General features: G+C 41.6%; 2 protein-coding genes across 4 annotated transcripts; both read left to right on the top strand.

The window, feature by feature from the left end:
• Positions 1-161: 161 nt before the first annotated feature.
• Hydr2 (abhydrolase domain-containing protein 2) lies at positions 162-13,997 on the top strand. 2 transcript variants are annotated; one of them, XM_031988522.2, is made up of 7 exons: positions 162-316; positions 7,445-7,617; positions 8,956-9,123; positions 9,318-9,504; positions 10,366-10,564; positions 10,653-10,803; positions 11,160-13,997. In XM_031988522.2, the coding sequence occupies exons 1-7, from the start codon at positions 162-164 to the stop codon at positions 11,327-11,329; spliced, it is 1,203 nt and encodes a 400-aa protein (XP_031844382.1). In that variant the 3' UTR covers positions 11,330-13,997. The 2 variants fall into 2 exon arrangements, with proteins under 2 accessions (XP_031844382.1, XP_076229252.1); XM_076373137.1 differs by lacking the exon at positions 8,956-9,123.
• Positions 13,998-14,917: 920 nt separating this feature from the next.
• On the top strand, positions 14,918-19,426 carry LOC116432116 (adenosine deaminase). Of its 2 annotated transcripts, none has more exons than XM_076373122.1 (4): positions 14,918-15,353; positions 16,151-16,742; positions 17,438-17,758; positions 17,891-18,130. In XM_076373122.1, the coding sequence occupies exons 1-4, from the start codon at positions 15,143-15,145 to the stop codon at positions 17,988-17,990; spliced, it is 1,224 nt and encodes a 407-aa protein (XP_076229237.1). In that variant the 5' UTR covers positions 14,918-15,142; the 3' UTR covers positions 17,991-18,130. The 2 variants fall into 2 exon arrangements, with proteins under 2 accessions (XP_076229237.1, XP_031844347.2); XM_031988487.2 differs by having other exon boundaries at positions 14,931-15,353; positions 17,980-19,426.
• Positions 19,427-20,818: the final 1,392 nt, after the last annotated feature.

Below are 20,818 nucleotides of genomic sequence, written 5' to 3'. Positions count from 1 at the left end.
TGCCGTGTTCGGGAGCGACGACACTCGAATAAGCCGGACTGCTTCGTGATACCGGGGTACGAGCATCGAGCCGAGGAATCTCTTTATCACCGTCGAAAACCGACCGCCGCGATACAGAATATTCCGTGCTCTCTGGCAGCGTCGACCAGCCGCGAGGAAAAATGTCCACGGCACTTCTCGCCGTGTTCGCCGTGATCCTGTGCATTCTGTTCAGGATACTGAACGTAAACAGTTCACCGCAAAGGCCGTTGATCCTGTGCAAGGATCAAACGTTCCTCGCGACGATCCTTAAGATCGCACCGGTCATCGCCGAACCGTAAGTTCATGGATTCCTTAGATTCCACCGGGGGGTCGTGCATGGTACTCGTTAAGTTAGGATTAAGTCGCTACGCATCGCGTCGGGCGAGCGAAAGTGAGGTTAGGTCACGCCTTGGACGCCGGAGATTTTCAACAGACGTGTAGCCCGGTACTATTCCACGGTACGTCAATCGTCTCCGACGATTTAACCGTGGATACTCGGGCTCGTCGATCATAGAGGAAACGATTTCGGGATCATTGTCGGAACGGTACCGAAAATTCGGGAATGTTTGGCTGTAAGGATCGCGAGGCGAAGGGCGTAGCTTTAATGATCGTCCGGCACGGGTGTGATCTAATTTTCATTAATAGGCAATGACCGTGCGTTAATGTTTTCATTTGTGCCATTAGAGAGGGCTGGCGAAGCGTAGAACGATAACGCTGTGACGCACAGTCCCGAAAGTATCTAATTTTCGAGAATGAATATTAATGCCTAATTCTTAACTACCACATGTATTTACCTCGCTATCTACGCCGAGAGATAAACGCATCTGTGTTTCGAGCTTATGGCAATACATTACATAAAATGTATACAAATGATGTAACGTTGAGGAAGATTGATGTTCGGTTCGAGTTGGGAATTCGTTCTCTTCGAGGGAACAACGTTCAAAAATAGGACGTCTCGATTAGGTATTTCGAAGCAGAGCTTAATTAGTCACACTTGCCGGAACAACAATTCGTTGGTTCACAATAACGTCACGTGACGGGTAGGAAATTTCCTGCCTGGAACAATAGTCGTGAATGAAACCGAGTCGCAGGTGAACTCGAAAAATCGAGAACAGAATGTAGAAGTTTTGTTATGATCGGAAAACGAGAGCGTCGTATTCGAGGAAACTACCCGAGATCAACAGATGATACCGTCCGATGGACGGAACATGTGGACGCGATCGTCGACGTTGCTCACCCTTTTCGGGAATTCAGTGATTTCGTACTGATCTTAGCCGTGATCTCACCGAGCAACTGCTTCGGCTCTCATACATCACCGTTATCCAATGATGACTAATACATTATCTTTTAACGCGGCGAGTCGCTCGCTGATACGTATTTTTCTTTCCGTGTCTAATGAGGACGCCATAGCGGCAAACGATTTGCTTAGATAAGGAATTCTTTAAATTATTATCGTCGTCTTTTGCAATTCGGGAATTAATGGCCAGCGTTATTTGTCGAAAACTTGCAAACATTTTAGTCCACCGTATAAAGCGGCAGTCGGAAATAATTTCTTGTTACTTAAAATGTATAAATTGAATCGAATAGAGGAAGAAAAATCGAAAATTTATGGAAGACAATTATCCTTGATATTATTTGATTTATATGTTAAATGACGTAGAAATTGATATTAAAAATAGTCTGTCAATGTGAATTTCAAGTAACATCTCAAACTTTGGCAGCATCGAAATAATTGTAAACAGGTTACTCATTTTGTTACGAAGTCTAGATGTATAATGATAACGATAAGTTTAAATTGATAAACGCGTAATGAAGAGATAACGATTGGCATCGTTTCCAGTATATCGCTCGCGGTTTTGATTCGGTAGATTCGATCTCTGGTCGTTGAATCAGATCGTTTAATGCCACGCTAATCGGTATTGAATAATAATTGACGACCATTCGGATGATGCACGTCTATAGAAAGACTTCCTCCAGTCTATCCAATGATCGCGTTTCCTAGCAATCTCGTCGCTTTCGCTTTTACTTCCGCTCGAAGAATGAAATTCCTCCTCGTAATTACGCGTGTCACAGCGAAATCGTTTCGGGCATTCCTGCTTGTCAACCTTATCACTTCGGAAATGATTGCATATCGTGGCATTCGATCGTTCTGCAAAAATGTCTTCCAAGCAGAACGAGAGTCGGATGTAATTAGAATACTCCTCATTCTACCTTTTCCGCAAACCGTGCAATAAAATTGTGAAATGAAATTTTAGATTTTGATCCACTTTTATTCGCAAATAATTTTGTATTTCAATTGTAGATACTTCGTATATTATAAAACAAAGTGTATCTTCATTGTAACCGATTTTTGTCACTCAAAAATTGTTTCCTCGTGTTTCTCGGTACTTTCAATGTTAATTCTTAATATTAACCCCTAGCACTCCAGGTTGTTTTGTAATCTATCAGCAACTGCAATTGATTTTTATTGTATTCCTAGCGAAAGAGAAATGCTATAACATTTTTTCGATCTTTTATTTTCCTTCTCACTACCAAATTTGGATATGTGAAGAATCTAATAATTTTAAGGTAGTTTCTTTAAGATTCATTGAAATATTATAACTGGTGCAATATTGGAGCCTACAGAGTTCAAAGGGTTAATATAACAATTGGCAACAGGAAAAGACGAACGTATTAGTAACGTTTTACAGAAATCTCTATCATTTCCTTACTAAAAGAAATATCAAAATTGTAATTGTATTTCCTCTTGCCGAGAAAATCAATCTGAATTCATTCCTATCGAATAAAACTTCATTGTTTCCTTTTATCCGTTCGCCACTGATTAGTAAAGTGTCCCCTATAACGTTTTATTTGCGTCCGCAAAAAAGCCGATCGTAAAGCAAGTTTAATTCTATTTTGTCTACGATCCTCGGTTTTCTTCGCGCCGAGGAAAAAGAACTACACGCTCCGTTTAGGAATGTCACGCAATTAATTATCGCAACGCGGGGGAAAACAGAAAACAAACTGACTGTTCACTTTTGATCGATTATGCTCTGACCGTGACTGCTGTTGACTATAGCGCAGCGAGGAGGCACGGACGGACGTTACTATTACATAGTTACAAGTCGTGGAAACTTTGCGCGGGACGATAAGAACGACACAATTTCTAATTTAAGATTTAACCGGCATGATTTTCTTACCGACCACGTGTCGTTGCCATGCTCCCTTTGTCTCTTATTGTTTATTCCTGGCGTCGATGCCAATTTTACGAAAAAACCGTCGAAATCCCGACCTCACGAAGATATACTGATCGTGGAGTCCGTGCTCCGCGCGAAATTATCTCACCGGTGACAAGCAAATCGAATTACTATAATCCGCTCGATTAAACGACGATTATTTAGAAATATTTTTATATCATAAATAATGCTACCTAATGTGATGATGTTCAGCTAGATAAATGTGCGATGATAATAACGCAATTCAATCAAATGATTTAACCCTTTGCGAACGAAGATTTTTTGAAATATGCGAAATATTCAGCATACGAAGCTAAATTATATATCGGTTACTTAAACGATAGGAAAAACAGAAACTACGTGCTGATCTCTTGGTGTTCGAGCAATTAAATTGTTTCTTTGCGACTTAATCTTCGAAACATGAAAACTTCATCTCGCCGGAATGTCGACATTCGTACGCAAAGGGTTAATATTGTATTTTTTCCATTCTGTGTATTTCGCTGTATGAAATTGTGCGGCGTTCGACGTGTTAAACCGCGGGGTTAGGAAGTTCCGATTGCTAAACAAATAGATTGAATGTTGACAGTACACGGAGACCGATAAGTTTCACCTTCTTCGAGTAACGGAGCGTGTACGCTGGCGAATTTCACTCGGCGCATAACGTTATAAAATTCTAGTTCCGGTGGTGCCTCGGTTTTTACGCGTTTCGAATTGTTTTCCTATGAGTAAACAGCTCGACGTTTCCAGCTGACGGCTCGTTTCCTTTGTACTTGCGAGGAGAAATAATAACATTTTAACAATCCCTGTAAATCATTTTGGATATCTATGGGAAAGGAGAGTCCTTCGAAATGTAAGGAATGAAATTAACAATTCGCACTCGGAAGTTTTTCACTAGAAATATTTTAACGTTTTCTAATGAGATAAAGGTGAATTATACAAGGTATAATACTAAATATCAAATTTTATAGTTTTACTCTATGATGTCAAGTGAGTGAGTCATCTCTCGAGTACGAAGGTTTAAGAAATAATTATGAACCTGTATTTCGACCGAAGATTCATAATCTTCCACGTTTCGTTGATTCTTCGTGGTTCGAGTGAATATTGTATTAATATTTTATGAATTCAATTGGATAGAAGTTGGTATCCCATTAAGGAAAGGAACTTACCTCTAACTCGATTGTAATATACGTAAACTGGTAATATTAAATTATGCACTTCAACAATGAAGAGTACGATCGCAAACGAAGTATCGCTTTCGAGTCGAATTCTATCTAAAAAGTGCACAAGGGTTAGAAAATAATTTACGATGTCCAATTACCGTCGAAGCAGGAATATCGAGGAATATCGCTTTAAACAATCACGTATTTATTTTTCTGATTAAATTTAATTATGCGGTCAATTAGTGTCCATCTCGCCAATACTTATGAAGCTGTCGTTCTGTGATAGGGTTAACCGGGACGTTGCAATTAAGTGCAGAAATAATGCCAAGATATAGAACAGGCACGAAACTGTCGAGTGATCTATTAGTGGCGCTACAGAAATGAGTTGTTAAAAGTTTAGGTCCAATATACATCTATACTAATGCAAGAACAAACTAGTAACAGAAAAATTGAATGCCACTTCTGATGAAACTGTTAGACCCTCCTAGTTATGATGAAAATTTATATAACAAAAAGAATAACAGACTAGTAAATCCCTGAAATTGAACTTTAAACTGCTAAAATCATCGCAGAAGCACGCACACGGCATTCCCCCCGTAACGTCGCGCTTCGACGACCCAATTAACGTCTCGTGTCTATCTTTACTGTCTTTTATCGCTACCCTATAAGCTTCCAAGCCAAAGAGGCAGCTATAAATACCATTCAATGAGGATTAAAGCAAAGTGCTTCTTACTACTCTCGATTGTCTCGAGCGTTCCGCGTTTCACGGAGTTACCGGATAACAGACACCGAAGGAAATCCTTCTCGCCAGCAATGAACTTTGATCAATCACGATGCACGAACGTGGAACCTATCACGATATTTACCGCGTGCAAGCAATGAAAAAGATGCTTCGCACGTACAAAATTGCTGCACGCGTATGAAACGTCTGGACCGCGAGGTTACGCGGGAAGCAATGTTCATACCGATAAATTATTCTTATGCAACTGGAATTGACCGCGCGTGAGTCAGTCAATCGAATCCTCCGCGAAACGAACCGAGTGTCCAGTAGCTGACAATATCCTTTCGTTCGACGCGAAATATCCCATTTCACCGACTGCGAAATGAAACGAGATAAAAATAGTTCAAATTATGCAATGTTTCGCCTGACTTAAACTCTTCTGCGACCTATAGTCTCGTAATACGACACCTCGCCTTGAACCGGCGGACCGGAAGTCCTCGACTTCGCGACAACCGTCACATCGTCGAGCTGCGTCTCGTTCCGAGCGTTTTCCGTCGAAACAAATCGGGAACTCGATTCCAGTAAATCGTTGCTCGTATAAACGGATCTCGTCGCGCTCGTAAAACGAACCGCGGAAACGACTGATTAGGCACGCGTAAAATCCGGAGAAGGCGCGCATAACGCGCGGAGAAAAGCCGTAAATCACGCGCGCTCCATTGATACACGAGGTACGCGGTATACACCCGGTAGAAAACGGCTCGGAAGACAACGGTTACTTCACCTTCTTTCGGCGAAAAGGATTTTCTGAAAAATCCGCGCTCCAGTTTCGCAAGCTCTCCTAACACAGTTCGCGCTCGCTAGGCGGAACAAGGGCGGGAAAAAGGATCGCGTTCGAAAACGACGATCCACGCCCCGAAGAAATCTTCCGGCGGAAAAAGTCGCGGCACCGGCCGATTTCTCCTTTGTGCGACGCAAAAGTGCGTTTCGCGCGTGTCTTGCCGTCTAATGACGGTGTTCCTATGCTCCACTGATCCACTGGCGACTCCTTTTGCGTGCGGCAATAAAGCGGCTTAATAATCCGTTGCCCGGCGGCGTCACCGTCCCGGCCGCGCGGTTAACGGCGCAAAACTTGTAAAATTTCCGCGAAAGAAGAGACACACTTTCACGCGGCGAACGACCGGCCCGCCGACACAATGGCGGGCCCTGTGGGCCTGAAATCTAGTTCAGACGTCGAAAAGATAATTGCCGGGGTAGTAAAGGTGTCGGGTGATTTACGTCAACTAATCGGCGATGATGTTCCTCGGTCGTGAAAAGAATCGGGCTAACGTCTCCTCGGTGGTTCGCTTCGTTCTCCCGCGGGACACTAAAAGTCGAAATGTTTTCTCCTCGTGATTTTGTATCCGGAGCTCTTAAAAGCGGCGCGCCTGGCTGGCATACATAATACTCTCCGTTAACCGCGACATCGAACATGTTCGATGCGTTGCTTCCGAAAAAGTAGAAATGGAACTGTTCCTCGTCTAACAATCTGCCTTCGGTCGCGGGCGGTTTATTTCGTCGTAAAGTTCGTTCGTTTAAATGGGGCCACGGATGTTTTACCGGCTAACCCTATCTAGTTTATCCGTGTTAGTCGAGGAGTAAAATAAATGAGATTATTACTTTCTTGCACGATGATTACGGTCGTAAACGTCGCATTTACTCGGGGAGCGGAGTTGTTAAGTTATTCGAGGTGCATACCAGTGAAAGTATAAGTCACCTAGAGTTTCAGGGTATGTATATCTCGCACGGTTATGGCCTTCATAAATACTCTGGAACAACCGCGACTGCTTATAGCTGATTAACCGGGCACTTACAGTGAATCACCCTGTACAATTCGATCGAAGACCAGAGAGAGAGAGAGAAAGAGAGATAACAGCGAATTTTCGGCCACACAGTAATTACGCGCTGGTAATCTCCATTGATGTAACGTGTGAAACTATAATTGTCAAGGTTACGCAAGGTCAGACGTTAAAGACGCGCTGTTTATAATAGATAAGGATGTACACAACATGTCGGGCATGACTCACTCGTCGTGAGTTCGAAGACAGTGTTTACCTTACGTATTATAAGCTCGTACATATGCAGCAAACAGTACCAAACACAAAGTCGCGGATGTTTTATAAATTGTCACCTCTTCGCGTGACCTTCGCTGTTCGATTTGAACTATCAGAATCAATGTTTTTTTTTTAAATTCTTCATTGAATATACTTTTGTTTCTGTGTTCGTAAGAATCGTTGCGTTGGAGTCGAAAGGAATCGAGAAAAGTGTATGGTTTTCCTTGTATATTTCAGATACAAGCCTACGAGGTTATGGGGTTTCAGTGGTCACGTGCAAACCATCGTCCACAGCGTTATCGGTCGTGTCCGCTGCCCTTGGCCGATTGGCGAACGAGTGTATATCGGACTTCCGGATGATACGACTCTCACCTACGATTTATATCAACCGCTGAGCAACGATTACGAAGGTCCGTTTCTCAATTGAAACGATGAATGAACGTTTGTATACACGCCCACCGGAAATCGGTACACTCCGCGATCCATCATTCACTATAATTGAAGACCCGAGTATCCGAACGAGTCGAGACACAGCTGGATCATTATCGACGGAGTACACGACACGTTATTAGATATATACACAACAATTCCGTGTTCATTCGGTATATTAATAACTGATAATTGTCACGACCTTCCAGTCATTTTCAGATTGATAACCTTAATCTCGGACAGCAGCAACGTCGGATGATCGCTAGAATGTATTTACTTATCTCCGTTACGTCAATAAACAAACGTAGATCGTTAACGAGAACAGGTACCGCTGCTAGATTGTAAACATTACATAAACGCGTTGTAAAAGTGATTCTTTATAATATCGAACGCTGGCAGAAGTATCGTGAGAAGTTAGCAAATGCAATGTAATTTTTTGACGAAATAAGAGAATCGCGTAGGATCGTTAACACGTTGAATGGAGGTCACCGGTGACACCCAACCAAATCGAATTACTATAGTTCACTCAATGAAACGATGATTTGGAAGGATTTCTATACTACTAATAATCCTCCTTACATATTAAACAATCTAAAAAAAATTTTATACTCAAAAAATTATCTATTATAATATATTTTATAACACTTTTAAATTCTAAATTTAATACACTTAAATCTGCCAAGATAATTATAATAATTTAAGTTAATTAAAAATAAAATTTATTAGTGTGTTGATATTCAGCTAGATAAACGTACAGTAATAATAATGCAATTCAATCAACTGATTTAATATTATATTCTTTCCATATCGTGTATCTTGCTCTATAAAATCCTGCAACATTCAACATGTTAACCCTTAGCCAGGTTGTTTTATAATCTATCAACGGCAACTAATTTTTACAATATTCCTAGCGAAAATGAGAAATGCCATAACATTTCTTCGATCTTTCATTTTCTTTAGTACGAAATTCGGATGTGTGGAAAATCAAATAATTTTAGGGTGGTTTCAGATTCATTAAAGTCTTTAATATAACTGGTGCGATATTGTAGCCTACAGAGTTCAAAGGGTTAATAAGATGAAATATTACGAGCGAGCATAGATAAATTAATAAATATACTTATGCGTCGAGGAATATTCAGGGCGCTACAGTTGCGCAGTGCCTATGCAGGCCTCTGGTTGCGAGGAATAGTAAATTATTAACGATAAAGTGGTTCTAGCAGCGTAGTTGAAGAAATCAGAGGGCAAAGGGGTTAATCCTTCTCCCTATCGCGCGGCGCAAACCGTTCGAGCGTTATACAACCCAGTTTTCTGTTACGCAGACGATATTACCATCGCCATATGTCCCGGAATCTGCAACAGCTCCGAGAGCGTCTACATCCGAACGTTCGTGCACTTTGTCCAGTGTCACGGCTATCGATGCGCTGTACTTAATCACGTCGGGGTTCTTTCCAGTGTAAAGGTCACCGCGCCGCGGATTTTTACTTACGGTAGGTGAACGCACTTGCCGGCGGCGCGATTATTTAGCAAGTCTCGACGACGACGTTAACTCTGTTAGAAACTTTCTAGTCGAATTTCCGACGCGGACGACCCACGGGGGCTACATTAAAAATTCAAGGACCACGGGGGCCGCGAAGCCGCTACACGCGAAACGTTAATTGAATCTCTGATGAACTTTCTATAGGGCACACGGAGGACTATCACGTGATGCTGCAGAGCCTGACCGAGAAGCACCCGAGCACGAAGATCGTTTGCATCGGGTTCAGCCTGGGCGGCAATCTGGTTACCAAGTATTTGGGTGAACGGGGCTCGCACAAAATGTCAAATATTATCGGCGGCATATCTATTTGTCAGGGATACAACGCTCTAGAGTAAGTATAGTACGGTGTACCGAGGATATCTCGTAGATAATACAGTCGGTTCACTCGAGGACAACGACGGGCCTGAGATCAAGATTAATGGTGGCGCCATGTTGCTCGTAATAAGGAAGTTCTTGGACTTTCGACATCCTTCCATCGATAGCTGTAAAATAGAACGATCGAAAAATTCTCAGTGAATATTGTCACACGTGTTTTCACCCTTTGCGCCTTGAATTTCCTTTGCTGTTTCTCCTGGATTGTATTGTTACGGTATTTTGTTCAACACTGTTTCCACCGAAGCTGTCAAACGGCACCTGAAATTTTATCTTAAAATTATTTTCAGTCGTATATTCTGAATTGACTCCTCGACTTTTGCAATAACGATTATAAAATTGACTACAGGAAATGTCCAACATTCAGGGGAAATTATTGAACTCAGAAGATAATTTTAAGTTTTATGGTTTGTAGAGAGCAGTGTAGATGATTCTTACTAATAATATCGAAAGCAATAATATAATCTATTTTAAAAATACTTCGACTAGCTCACCCGTGAATAAAACTGAGATCAAGATTAATGGTGGCGCCATGTTGCTCGTAATAAGGAAGTTGTTGGACTTCCGACATCCTTGCATCGATAGTTATAAAATAGAACGGTCGAAAGGGAATCGTTACGATATTTCATTTGAAATGCATTTTAGTTTGTAGAGAACACCGTGAACGATTCTTCTTACTAATAATATTGAAAATAACGTAATAATATAATCTATTTCAAAAAATGTCGACATAGGAGCAAAGGGTTAACGTTTCCGCGTCTCGCGTTGAACTCGTCGGGAATAAGGTAACGAAAACTAACTGTCAATTAATTTTTTCCAGAGGTACGAAGTTCCTACTCAACTGGCAAAACTTCCGGCGGTTTTACCTCTACATTATGTCGGAATCGGTGAAGAGTATTATACTTAAGCACAAGAATATACTGCTGTCCGAGGAGGTTAAGCAGAAGTATAATCTGAACGAGCGGGACATCATTTCGGCGGCGACGTTACCGGAACTCGACGAGGCGTACACGAGGAAGGTGAAGTTTACATTGAAATGTATTGCGCGCGCGTACCTCGGTCGAAGGAGCGGAATAATGCAATTCATTTTTCTCACTTACGAAACAGGTGCACAACTTTCGATCCGTGTCGGAAATGTACAAATGGAGTAGCTCTATTTTTTACCTTGAGAACATTACGACGCCCATGGTGTTCATCAATGCGTTGGACGACCCCATTGTACCTGACAAACTGCTGGATCCTATGAAGGAACATGCCAGTGAGTAATGGTAGCATTATATTGAGTCATCGACGGAAATCACTGTGTCTGGAGGACTGACCTTCACTGACCTTAGCTAATACAGGTCATGGTCGCGGTACCGTTAGTACAGAAACTTATCACTCCAGTCACGTTGTCCGAGATATCTTAGAATACTTAAAATTTTTTAAATGCGTTAGAAACGATTACTGTGGTGTTCACTTTAAACGTTAAAATTTGAAACAAAATGAATATTCAAAGAAAAGCTTGCAACACGTTGATGGTATTTACTATGATTTTCTACGTACAAAGTAAATGAAACTAGACAATGGTTCTTAACCAAATGTTTATTTTAAGCGTTACTTCTTTTATTGCAGAAAACCATCCCAACACGCTATACATAGAACTCGCACACGGCGGTCACTTGGGATTCTACGAAGGCGGTCTCCTTTATCCGAACCCCATAACATGGCTGGACCGTACGCTAGTGTCGTTGGTAGGGTCCCTGACACTGGCGCACGCAGACAAATCTTTGAAAACCTCTTAACCGTATTCAATATCGTTATCACGCTCATCTTGTAAGTAGATCATGTAACCGCCAATCGGCGCTGCTTATAATCAACGATCTAACGCGATGGTTTGCGCTTCCCCAACCCCGAAAATGGCGGTCCTGTCTACGCATCGTGCGTGAAATAATCGCGTCAACCACGTACTCGATACCTCCGAGACGTTATTTTTTCGTAATCGCACACCCGTGCGACAAGTTCTGTTCAGGGAGGGCGTACACTATATATATTTTCGAAGGTTGTCTCAAGAAATTCCTAGCACCGGCCGGAAGTGAACCGCTCCGTGGACTCTCTAAAAGAACAAACAAAAGGAAAGAAAAAAATGGTGGCACAACGATTTAGACGATAATTTGTTTCCCTTCGATGTCCTAATCATTGACGCTTTTTACCTCAGGGATCACCGATAGGACGATTTAATAAGAAAAGAAAAAAAAAAGGTTTAAAAGAAAAAGGAACGATGAAAAAAATAGCCGTCTGTAGAAAACACTTGAACGTGACTGGTGCACTAGTAAGGGTCGTCGACGACAGGTTCGACGCGCGATAGGCACGGAAACCCCCGAAATTCCTCTCGAACCCCCGGAACGAATTGGCTTTTTAGATACCTGGTAAATCTCTGACGAACGACCACCAAGAGTTTTACTTGTGCAATTTCGTACAGTACTGAAATATATATTTTTAATTACAAAGTAGCCGGGCGCCGTTCCGCGTGACTGGATCGATGCAAAATCGTCCGGGCGAATGGAAGAAGTTTGACGCGAGCGTGACGAATGTTGCCGAGTTTATTCGATCGTGAAAATAATTGCATTTATACGGGGCGGACAGCGACACTAGTACTTAGCATGTTACGTTGGCGAGGTGTCGGCTTCGTTAATACGGAAAATACGACGAAGAGTATATATTTTTTCTATGGACCAGTATCCTTAGAGTGTAGCTCCGTTTATTTATCAAGCGAGACGCCAGTCTCGCGTTCTCCTCGTATTATCGTATGAATTCAGTATGTTTCCTTATTAACGGCGGCTCGTACACGTCGAACGTGATGTACAAAAAGAAACTATTCTTTTATCGAACATCGACATTTCATTTCCGCGATCGACGGACACAGGAGACACGCGACGAGCAAGTGATTCGATTAAATTATTTGTGCGACCGAGAAGCACCGATATTTTCGCGAGCGAGAGCAAAGAGATATTCATTTCATACGGGAAAGTATGGTCCAATTGTAATATTGTTAAGCAAACAAAATGAATTTTCATTAGCATAGACTTAATAAGGGAAACCATCGTAATACAAAAAGGAACAAAAAGAGAAAAAATAGGAAAACGAAAGGAAAAAGTAATCGGAAGTGATTCACCATACCTCTAGCTGTCTATAATCGTTTGCGAATGTTCATCTCCATAAAACAACATAAGACAATAAACATCATTCACTCACCGTAGAAGACACACGCACGCTCGTGCGCGCGCGCACGCTCGCGCGCGTAACGACCCACTACTACAGTATGATATGATTACTTAAGTACGTTAAGGATCATTTCTAAATTAAAATTATTTATTCTTAGTATTACTTCGATGGGTGCAGCTATTAATTCTTAAGTCTCTAATAGTGGTACTTTTATTACGAATATAAATATTTTTTCACGCTGTCAGTTTATATTGGTACCAATAAAAGACGAAGAGAATTTGTATGCGTGATAATGTAAAGGCATTTGCGATACAGTCAACTCATAACGAATGAGCAAAATTACGTGGTACGCGTTCGGAGAATTTAGGAAATTTTCGTTTTCTTTTTCTCTCTTTCTTTAGAATTTTCATTTGCCACGTTTCTTCTAATCACTCTATCAGTACATTCCATAAATTTTTCATAGTTACGTAAACAATGGTCGCTCAAAGTGTGTACGTACACGCGCACACATGAATTCAACGTACTCGAACGTATTACTCGATGCATTTATTATTCCGAAATATAGAAACAGACGTTATCAGTTTTTCTTCATCTAAACTACGAAGGATTTAGTGGAACTGTTACTTTGTAATTGAACAGCGACGTACGATGTTCATTATGTTTCTGAAGGAAAGACTTCAGCTTACACGTGTGACTTTAATCGTAAATTAGTTAAGGTTCAAAGGAGACGTCCTGCGCTGTTGGATACAACAAAGATTTATGGAATGACCTGATATCGCGTAGGCTAGTCCAATTAACTAGTGATCGAACAATCGAGAATCAACGTTTACATAGACTCGAACAGCGAACAGTTGTGTAGTTATGTAAACAGAAGGTGCTTGCAGCAGAAAGTGCCTTAGATTACGTACTGCCAGCGCAAGGGATCAAGATTTCCGAAGATGATTTCCCCCGAATGATTCCGCGCGGAAATCGGAACTTAATCTGTACGCGAAAGTTTCCTCTTCGGCAAACCGAGTTTGAAAGATTTCGATCGGATGGTGTTCTCTATTTAAGTTGACCGCGACATTGTTGATACATCTACCCGTGTAGCGATAGAGAGACTCGGTTCTAATAAATTATTATTTATTAACATTGTTACGAGCGTTTTTATATTCTGTCCGACGAATTGAATATTTGTTACGTCTGAACAGTTGCGTTTTTGTAACAAATCATTTGTCTGCACTGGAAATAAACTTCTTTTTTCGCAGACGTGTGTACCCTTCTGAATCGTACATCCAATACTAATTTTCGTCGACGATAAACTATAAAGAAACAGAGTTATCTTTATTTACGTTCGCGGATTAACGATAACGTGGCTCGATGCAAGCGATCCATTATACTTGTCAACGATTTCGTTGTGTATCCTTTGTTAATCTTATCGAGCGGAATGCGGGTTCGTTATCTGTCAGTTAGTCATAGTCGAAAATTGCAGTACACATTCAAATCAAACTCGAGAAGCCTCGTTCGAGAGATTTCGACCGCTTATGCAATCGAACGCATCGATCTTCCCTAGTTCGACTCAAGGACACGCATTTCCTGTAATTACGACTGACAAAAAGCTGTCGGGACTACTCTTTGCATCGTATTTTTAAGGCAAACCCGATAGATAGTACTTCTTACAAGCCAGCGCTCGTTACATCACGTACAGATTGTCCCTGAAGAAAGATTAAAGACGGTATGGTAGATTCTTTTTTTCCACGAGAAAAAATCAAGCCTTTTCCTCTGATAATCTATCTAATCGAGGCCGTTGTAATCTCGTATTTTCAGGTCAACGATGCGAGGAACGTAGACGTCGACTTATCGTTAGATCGAGATATTAACGTTATCAAAGAAAAACTTCCTGTACCGTTTCAATGGAGCTACCGGCGGCCTGAAAAACTTCATCAGACTTGTTTCGTTGCATAAACATGCCGAGCCGGAATGTCACAGTCGACGAACAATTTAAAATTGTAACTGGCGCGTCGTACGAGTAACCGCAGCCTACCTTCTCTCGTACACCGGAAATGAAACGGTTCACGCAACGCTAGAGCGCGGACACTCCTCGCGGTCCACCTTTCGCACCCCTAACTTTTTCAGCCGCCGCCAAGGAAACAACGCTCGACCTTTGTTTCTCTCGACCGGGGAAACAAAAAGGTCTTGGACGCCTCGAGTGCCGTCTAATACAATGATAACCGAACAAGCGTGTCAGCCTCTTGTGCCTTTGACAATGCGTCTGTGAGAAAGTACACAGCATGTGGCCGTGTTGATGCCAGTAGAACGCGAACTGTCGAGCCGATCGGATCGCGATCGGCCCCGTGATCCGCGGCGTCATTCATCACTTAGTCGGCCGACGAAATTGACACGGATCACCGATCATGAGGAAAGTGATTCTCCTCTCGGCGACGCTGCTGCTCGGCCTGGCGGCCGCGAGTTTCGCGATGCCGCGGATGAGCTACGCGACCCTCCGCGAACAGATACTGAACTACGAGCAACGGTTCATGCTAGGCGCCAATCTTCCCCTGAACGACATTGAGCGTCGGGCTAACGAGTTTCTAATGAATGCGAAGAGGAGGGAACTGGAGGCTGGTTCGTGTTCTTTTGAAAACAAATTATCGATAACATTGATGCGACCGACGCGGACTGCGACGAGAAAACCTGTTCGATCCACGTGTTTTTATATAATTAACGCGTACGAACGATTAGACTAGGATGCATGGTTAGACGTTAGCATCGATCAGAGTGAGATTCGAAAGAATTCCTTTGTTCACTCGCGAATCCTTGTTCTCGTTGGTTCATTGTCTTCGACTTTGAAATTTTTAGCTACTTGTAAAATTTAGATGACTACGTACTGTCGTTGTTCAACGAATTCATTGTTATCGGTAAAGATATGAACACGATATTTCTTTTTTATACATGTAACGACTGACATTTATTGCACTGTCGGTATTTATGCTCGTTTTCGAAAACTGATAGCGATTTCCTTTAGTACTACTCGCGAAGATAATACGCTACTTTAGTGGCATAACTATGTTGCTTTAGGTACGACCTTCATTCGATAAGCAAATCATTCGACTTGACCTTCGACTAGGTTTGCATCAACCGGCGAGGCATTTAGCGTTAATCATCCACTTGTTCTTCAAGAGCCTCTTATGCCCAGCCCCTTTGCGTTTACAGTCACCCCGTAATTTACTCGTTCGAATCGTTGCGCGAAGTTGGTATACTTTCTTATGAGAAGCATCAATTGGTCCTGCGAATAATCTACTTTATCCACTACCAACGCGGTACCATTTCTTCTTAACGCAGTGTCCACGATGTTATCCAAGTTCGAATCACTCGGATCTCCTTTTCACTGTCGATCTCCTCATTATTTCCGCTAATCGCAGGCTTCAAGAACCTCACGAAGTTCGCCCCAAGCCGGAACTTCATGTTAGCGAAGAGGGACATCGACGAGTCCGCGGTGTACAAACTCATCCGCGACATGCCGAAAGGCGCGGTGCTGCACGCTCACGACACAGCTTTGGTCTCCGTCGATTACATGTACCGGAACATCACGTTCCGCGAGAATCTGTACGTCTGCGACACGAACGAGACCTTCGAGCTGCGGTTCTTCGAGGAACCGAGCGAAGACTGCGAATGGGAATTGCTGAAGTCGGTGCGCAAGCATCCTTTCCTCGCGCCGAGGGTGGAGAAAAAAATTAAAGAGGGACTGACCATGGACTGCGGCAATGCCGTTTCAACTTATAGCAACCTGGAGCAGGCCTGGTCGAAGTTCAATGATATTTTCAACTTCATCCACCCGATGGTCACTTTCAAGCCTGTCTACGAGGACCATTTCTTGACGGCTCTCCAGGAACTTTACGAGGACAATGTAATGTATTTGGAGGTGCGATCCACCTTGCCTACGTTGTACGACTTCAATGGCACGGAATACAAACCGAAGGACGTTGCTGGCATTTACAAGACGCTCGCTGACAGGCTAGTAATGTTTCTGCTTAAAGCTTAACCCCTTGATAATAACCAGCGAGGGTGTTAACCCTTTGCGGAGGAAAATTCTTTGAAATGTAGAAGAGCTTCGATAGATGGTGCTAAATTATATACTAATTGCTTAAATGATAGCAACAGCAGAAACTATATGCTAATCTCTTGCTGCCCTAGTAAATCGTTTGCCCGGGACTCAGTCTTCCAAATATGAACGTTTTATCTCGTCGGAATGTCGACATTCGTCCGCAAAGGGTTAACATAAGTAGAAATGACAACTGACTTTACTCTCAATGGTTCTATCTTCTAAATAAACTTTCAGTCACAATGAATAGGAAATTTCTCGAATCACTGATAGTAACATTTGTTAGACGAACGTCGCGAAGAAAATTGTACGTCAAGGGGTTAACGCGTTCGCTACCAGCGTTTCAGTGATCCTCTCAATTATACTTTCTTCGATAAATCCTGTAAACTATTGAAACCAATGAAACTAAAACGAATCATTGAATCCCTAAATGTAATTTCGTAGCTTAACTAGCTATATCTATAGGATTAATTTCATTGTCTTCACATAAAACATAGGACTGCAACCGACAGAAATATACGACACTGGTAGCGAACGTGTCAACGCGTCCTCTATCGCTCGGTTGGACAGTTGCTTCGAACATTATAGAATTTTCTGAAATGCACAGATTTAAGAAGGACCACCCAGATTTCGTCGGGGTGAAACTGATCTACGCGCCTCACAGGTCCGTCGACCGCAAGCAGGCGAAAGAGTACATAAAGACGCTGAAGGAGCTGCAGGAGCTGTATCCGAACTTCATAGCAGGTTTCGATTTAGTTGGACAAGAGGATAAGGGGAACACGTTGCAGTACTTCGCGGAGATATTAACGAACGCCGCGCCGGACACGGATTTCTTCTTCCACGCGGGCGAAACGAACTGGTACGGTTCGTCGATAGACGAGAACCTGGTCGACGCCATTTTGTTGAATACGCGGCGCATTGGTCACGGGTACGTAGCGTATAATTAATACTGTTAATCATTCTGCGAATTACGCGTGCTAAACTGACGTTGGAATACGAGTTTCCGCAACGGTAAGACTCATGTTTAACTTCCTGTTAATGGAAAAATGAAAAAACGCAGGCAACGCAACTCGATCAGAGACTGCGCAATCGCGAAGCGGACGAGCAGATATCTTCTAAACCTGAGACTTTCAATAAACGTTTCATCAGGTACGCACTAGTTTATCATCCCTTCCTCCTCGAAATGACGAAGCGAATGAACATCGCTATAGAAGTGAACCCAATCTCGAATCAAGTCTTGAAGCTCGTCGACGACATGAGGAACCATGCAGCTAGACGACTGTTCTCCGAAGGCTACCCGGTAGTCGTATCGAACGATGACCCAGGCTTTTGGAACGCGAGAGCTTTGAGCTACGACTTCTACGAAGCTTTCATGGGCCTCATGTCCGAGCGCTCGGATCTGAGGGGACTCAAACAGCTGGCCATGAACTCTTTGATTTACAGCAGCATGAAGGATGAGGAGAGGAAAGCTGCCCTGTCTCTTTGGGAAAAGAAATGGATGAATTACGTAAACGACGTGGCGCAGAAGAGTCATTAGGACCCTTAATCGCCGAGGTTTTATTGTTTCTGACGGAATATGGACGCTTGACAGTTTCGTGTCTTCGGTAACGACTGTGTAATGCATTAATTGCTGTCTCACGTGTACATACAATGCATGCCACGTATTGCATCATTAATCTGATCGCTCATTTAAATCAATGCGAGATGACCGGTGATAAAACCGATTCTTAGCGTAATCTCTTTTGTAGTGCAGCCTGCCCAGCTATGTGCCATTCTTACAAATGTATAAGTATGAAAACGTGGGACTAGTTTTTAATTTAAGTGCAAATCTACTGGTTAAGCGTGCAAGTTCGAAGAATCTTCTTCCTGTTTGAACATCTTTGACGAATTTCTTGAAAGTTTTTAAGAAATGTCCAGTTGTGCTTGCTAGAGACGAAAAGAATTTTAATGAATCAGGTACTATGTAATAATATGTATTTTATCCGATTTACTAAGAAAGAAGTAAATTTTAGCAATTTAATTCAGGTTTAGTCAATTCGATTTCCCTTCAGTTAAGTAGTAAGATGGTATAGATCAGACGATTTTGGTTTACTCGGATCAATCTTGACCATATACCAGTTTTTTTATCAACAATTCTTGGATTTCAATTTATGTTACCTGAACGTTAGAATTATTAGTCATATTGTGAAAAGAGGACGCTTTGATCAGTCTCGAGTTGTAAGTCGATAAGGCGGAGAACTTGGTTTGCGAATGTACATAAGTCCGAGTGCCTGAAACTTCGGCCATTTTGCTACAGATGGCGCTGTTCGTTTCATTTGACGAACAAATTTAATGCCAATTAAAAACAACGCAACCGGCAATAATTAATAGTCAATCTCTATGCGCGTGACTTTATCGAGTCGCGTAACAGCTAAATATTAATTTGTAACTGTAAATTTAACCCCCTGTATAGTAACATAAACGATACTACTGCGATTAGGTCAATATTTGTTATTACTTCATTACGTATCACATGTTTATTCAAGTATTATAAGAAAGTATCGTTAAGAAAATTACTCTGTATAATCATACAAATAATATCAATTTTCAACAATAATTTAAACTTCCATTGTACATTAAGGATACCAATCTGAATACCATATTTCGTACGGCGTGACCTTATCGTAATTAGTAATGAATCATTAATTAACAACATAGTGATCTACAACTATAAATACATTGTACTTCTTTGACAACTGCTAAACCGAAACCATTGCAATCACTTTTCTACGTTAACACTAGAACTAGAGCATTCAGTACGATTGACATGTAATCCCCATAAAAATTGTAATAGATATTTTCAGTCTCTTTGGATATTCGTTATAGAACTCAAGTGAATTTAGTTTCAAGATTTCGAGTATTCAATTCTAAGACATCAATCATCAACAGAGAAACTGAAACCAGTCATTTCGACTGGTATGGTGGTTCTAGTATTAATGGAGGGCTTATGTTCTAATTTCCCTGGCATTGTCTTCAGGTAATCAACGGTCAAACGAAATTAAATCTCAATCGTTAACGTGAAAACTGCCAATCGTTGAATACGTTGTAAGTATCCCTATCCGAACAACTATGGTGAGCGAGATCATTAAAGCGAATTGTCAATAACATATTCTATAAAAATACATCTTGAATATTTTTACTAACCCCTTCCTCCAAACCTGGGAGGGATCGCGGCGCGCTCTTAACATGCACATACAGAGAAGCAATCCCGTAGCACAGACGAGCTGTGGGATAGACGTAGCGTTCAATGTAAAATTCGATCACCCGTCCTCGGGGGTGCTAGCACCCCGTACCATTTCCACGTCACCCCCTGTCGTACCGACTAACGCTGGTTTTGTATGGCAGCGCTGTAAGTGATAGAAATAAGAATCAAAAATATTGAAATTTTAAATGACAATCAGCACAGTGTTGCCGATATCAGAAATTCTTTATTGAACTGAACGCGACGCACGGTGGGATACTAGATCTGAGTGACAAAAACTGAAGACAGGTTTATATCTAGTTTTTACAAGAAAATACGAGGATGTAATATAATAATGTACAATGATATACAATTGTATGGCATATAATAATAAATTGATTAATACAAATTATATGTAATTTCTATTCTTGTGAAGTATGTATATTGGAAGTGTACGAAATTGAGAAAGTGATTTGAAAATTTTAGTTACACGTTTGCTGCACGATTTTGCCGAGAAAAATATGGAAAATGAAAATGTAATGTCTACTTATGTAATTGGATTTATTATTATTGCATTTTATCTCGAATGCCACTGCATTAGGTGGTATTACTTATAATATAGAAAAGTGTTCAAACAATCATCATTTAATCGAATGAATTATAGTAATTCGATTTGGTTGAGGTCATCGGTGACCCCTATGACATCCAACGTGTTAACACTAGATTTAGACATTTATTGTACAGTTTATTCTATTGTTCCCAGAAAGA

Source organism: Nomia melanderi, chromosome 1 (assembly GCF_051020985.1).
Source record: "Nomia melanderi isolate GNS246 chromosome 1, iyNomMela1, whole genome shotgun sequence".
NCBI lineage: Eukaryota > Metazoa > Arthropoda > Insecta > Hymenoptera > Halictidae > Nomia > Nomia melanderi.
Note: the sequence above shows the minus strand (reverse complement) of the source record. Positions and strands in the feature narration are given on the sequence as shown.

Coding starts and splice junctions, on each gene's coding strand:
- Hydr2 (XM_031988522.2), top strand. CDS start 162: ATGTCCACGGCACTTCTCGCCGTGTTCGCCGTGATCCTGTGCATTCTG. Junction 7,618..8,955: donor GCTGAGCAACGATTACGAAG/GTCCGTTTCTCA, acceptor TCTGTTACGCAG/ACGATATTACCATCGCCATA. Junction 9,505..10,365: donor CAGGGATACAACGCTCTAGA/GTAAGTATAGTA, acceptor AATTTTTTCCAG/AGGTACGAAGTTCCTACTCA.
- LOC116432116 (XM_031988487.2), top strand. CDS start 15,143: ATGAGGAAAGTGATTCTCCTCTCGGCGACGCTGCTGCTCGGCCTGGCG. Junction 15,354..16,150: donor GAGGAGGGAACTGGAGGCTG/GTTCGTGTTCTT, acceptor CGCTAATCGCAG/GCTTCAAGAACCTCACGAAG. Junction 17,759..17,979: donor ACGCGGCGCATTGGTCACGG/GTACGTAGCGTA, acceptor ACGTTTCATCAG/GTACGCACTAGTTTATCATC.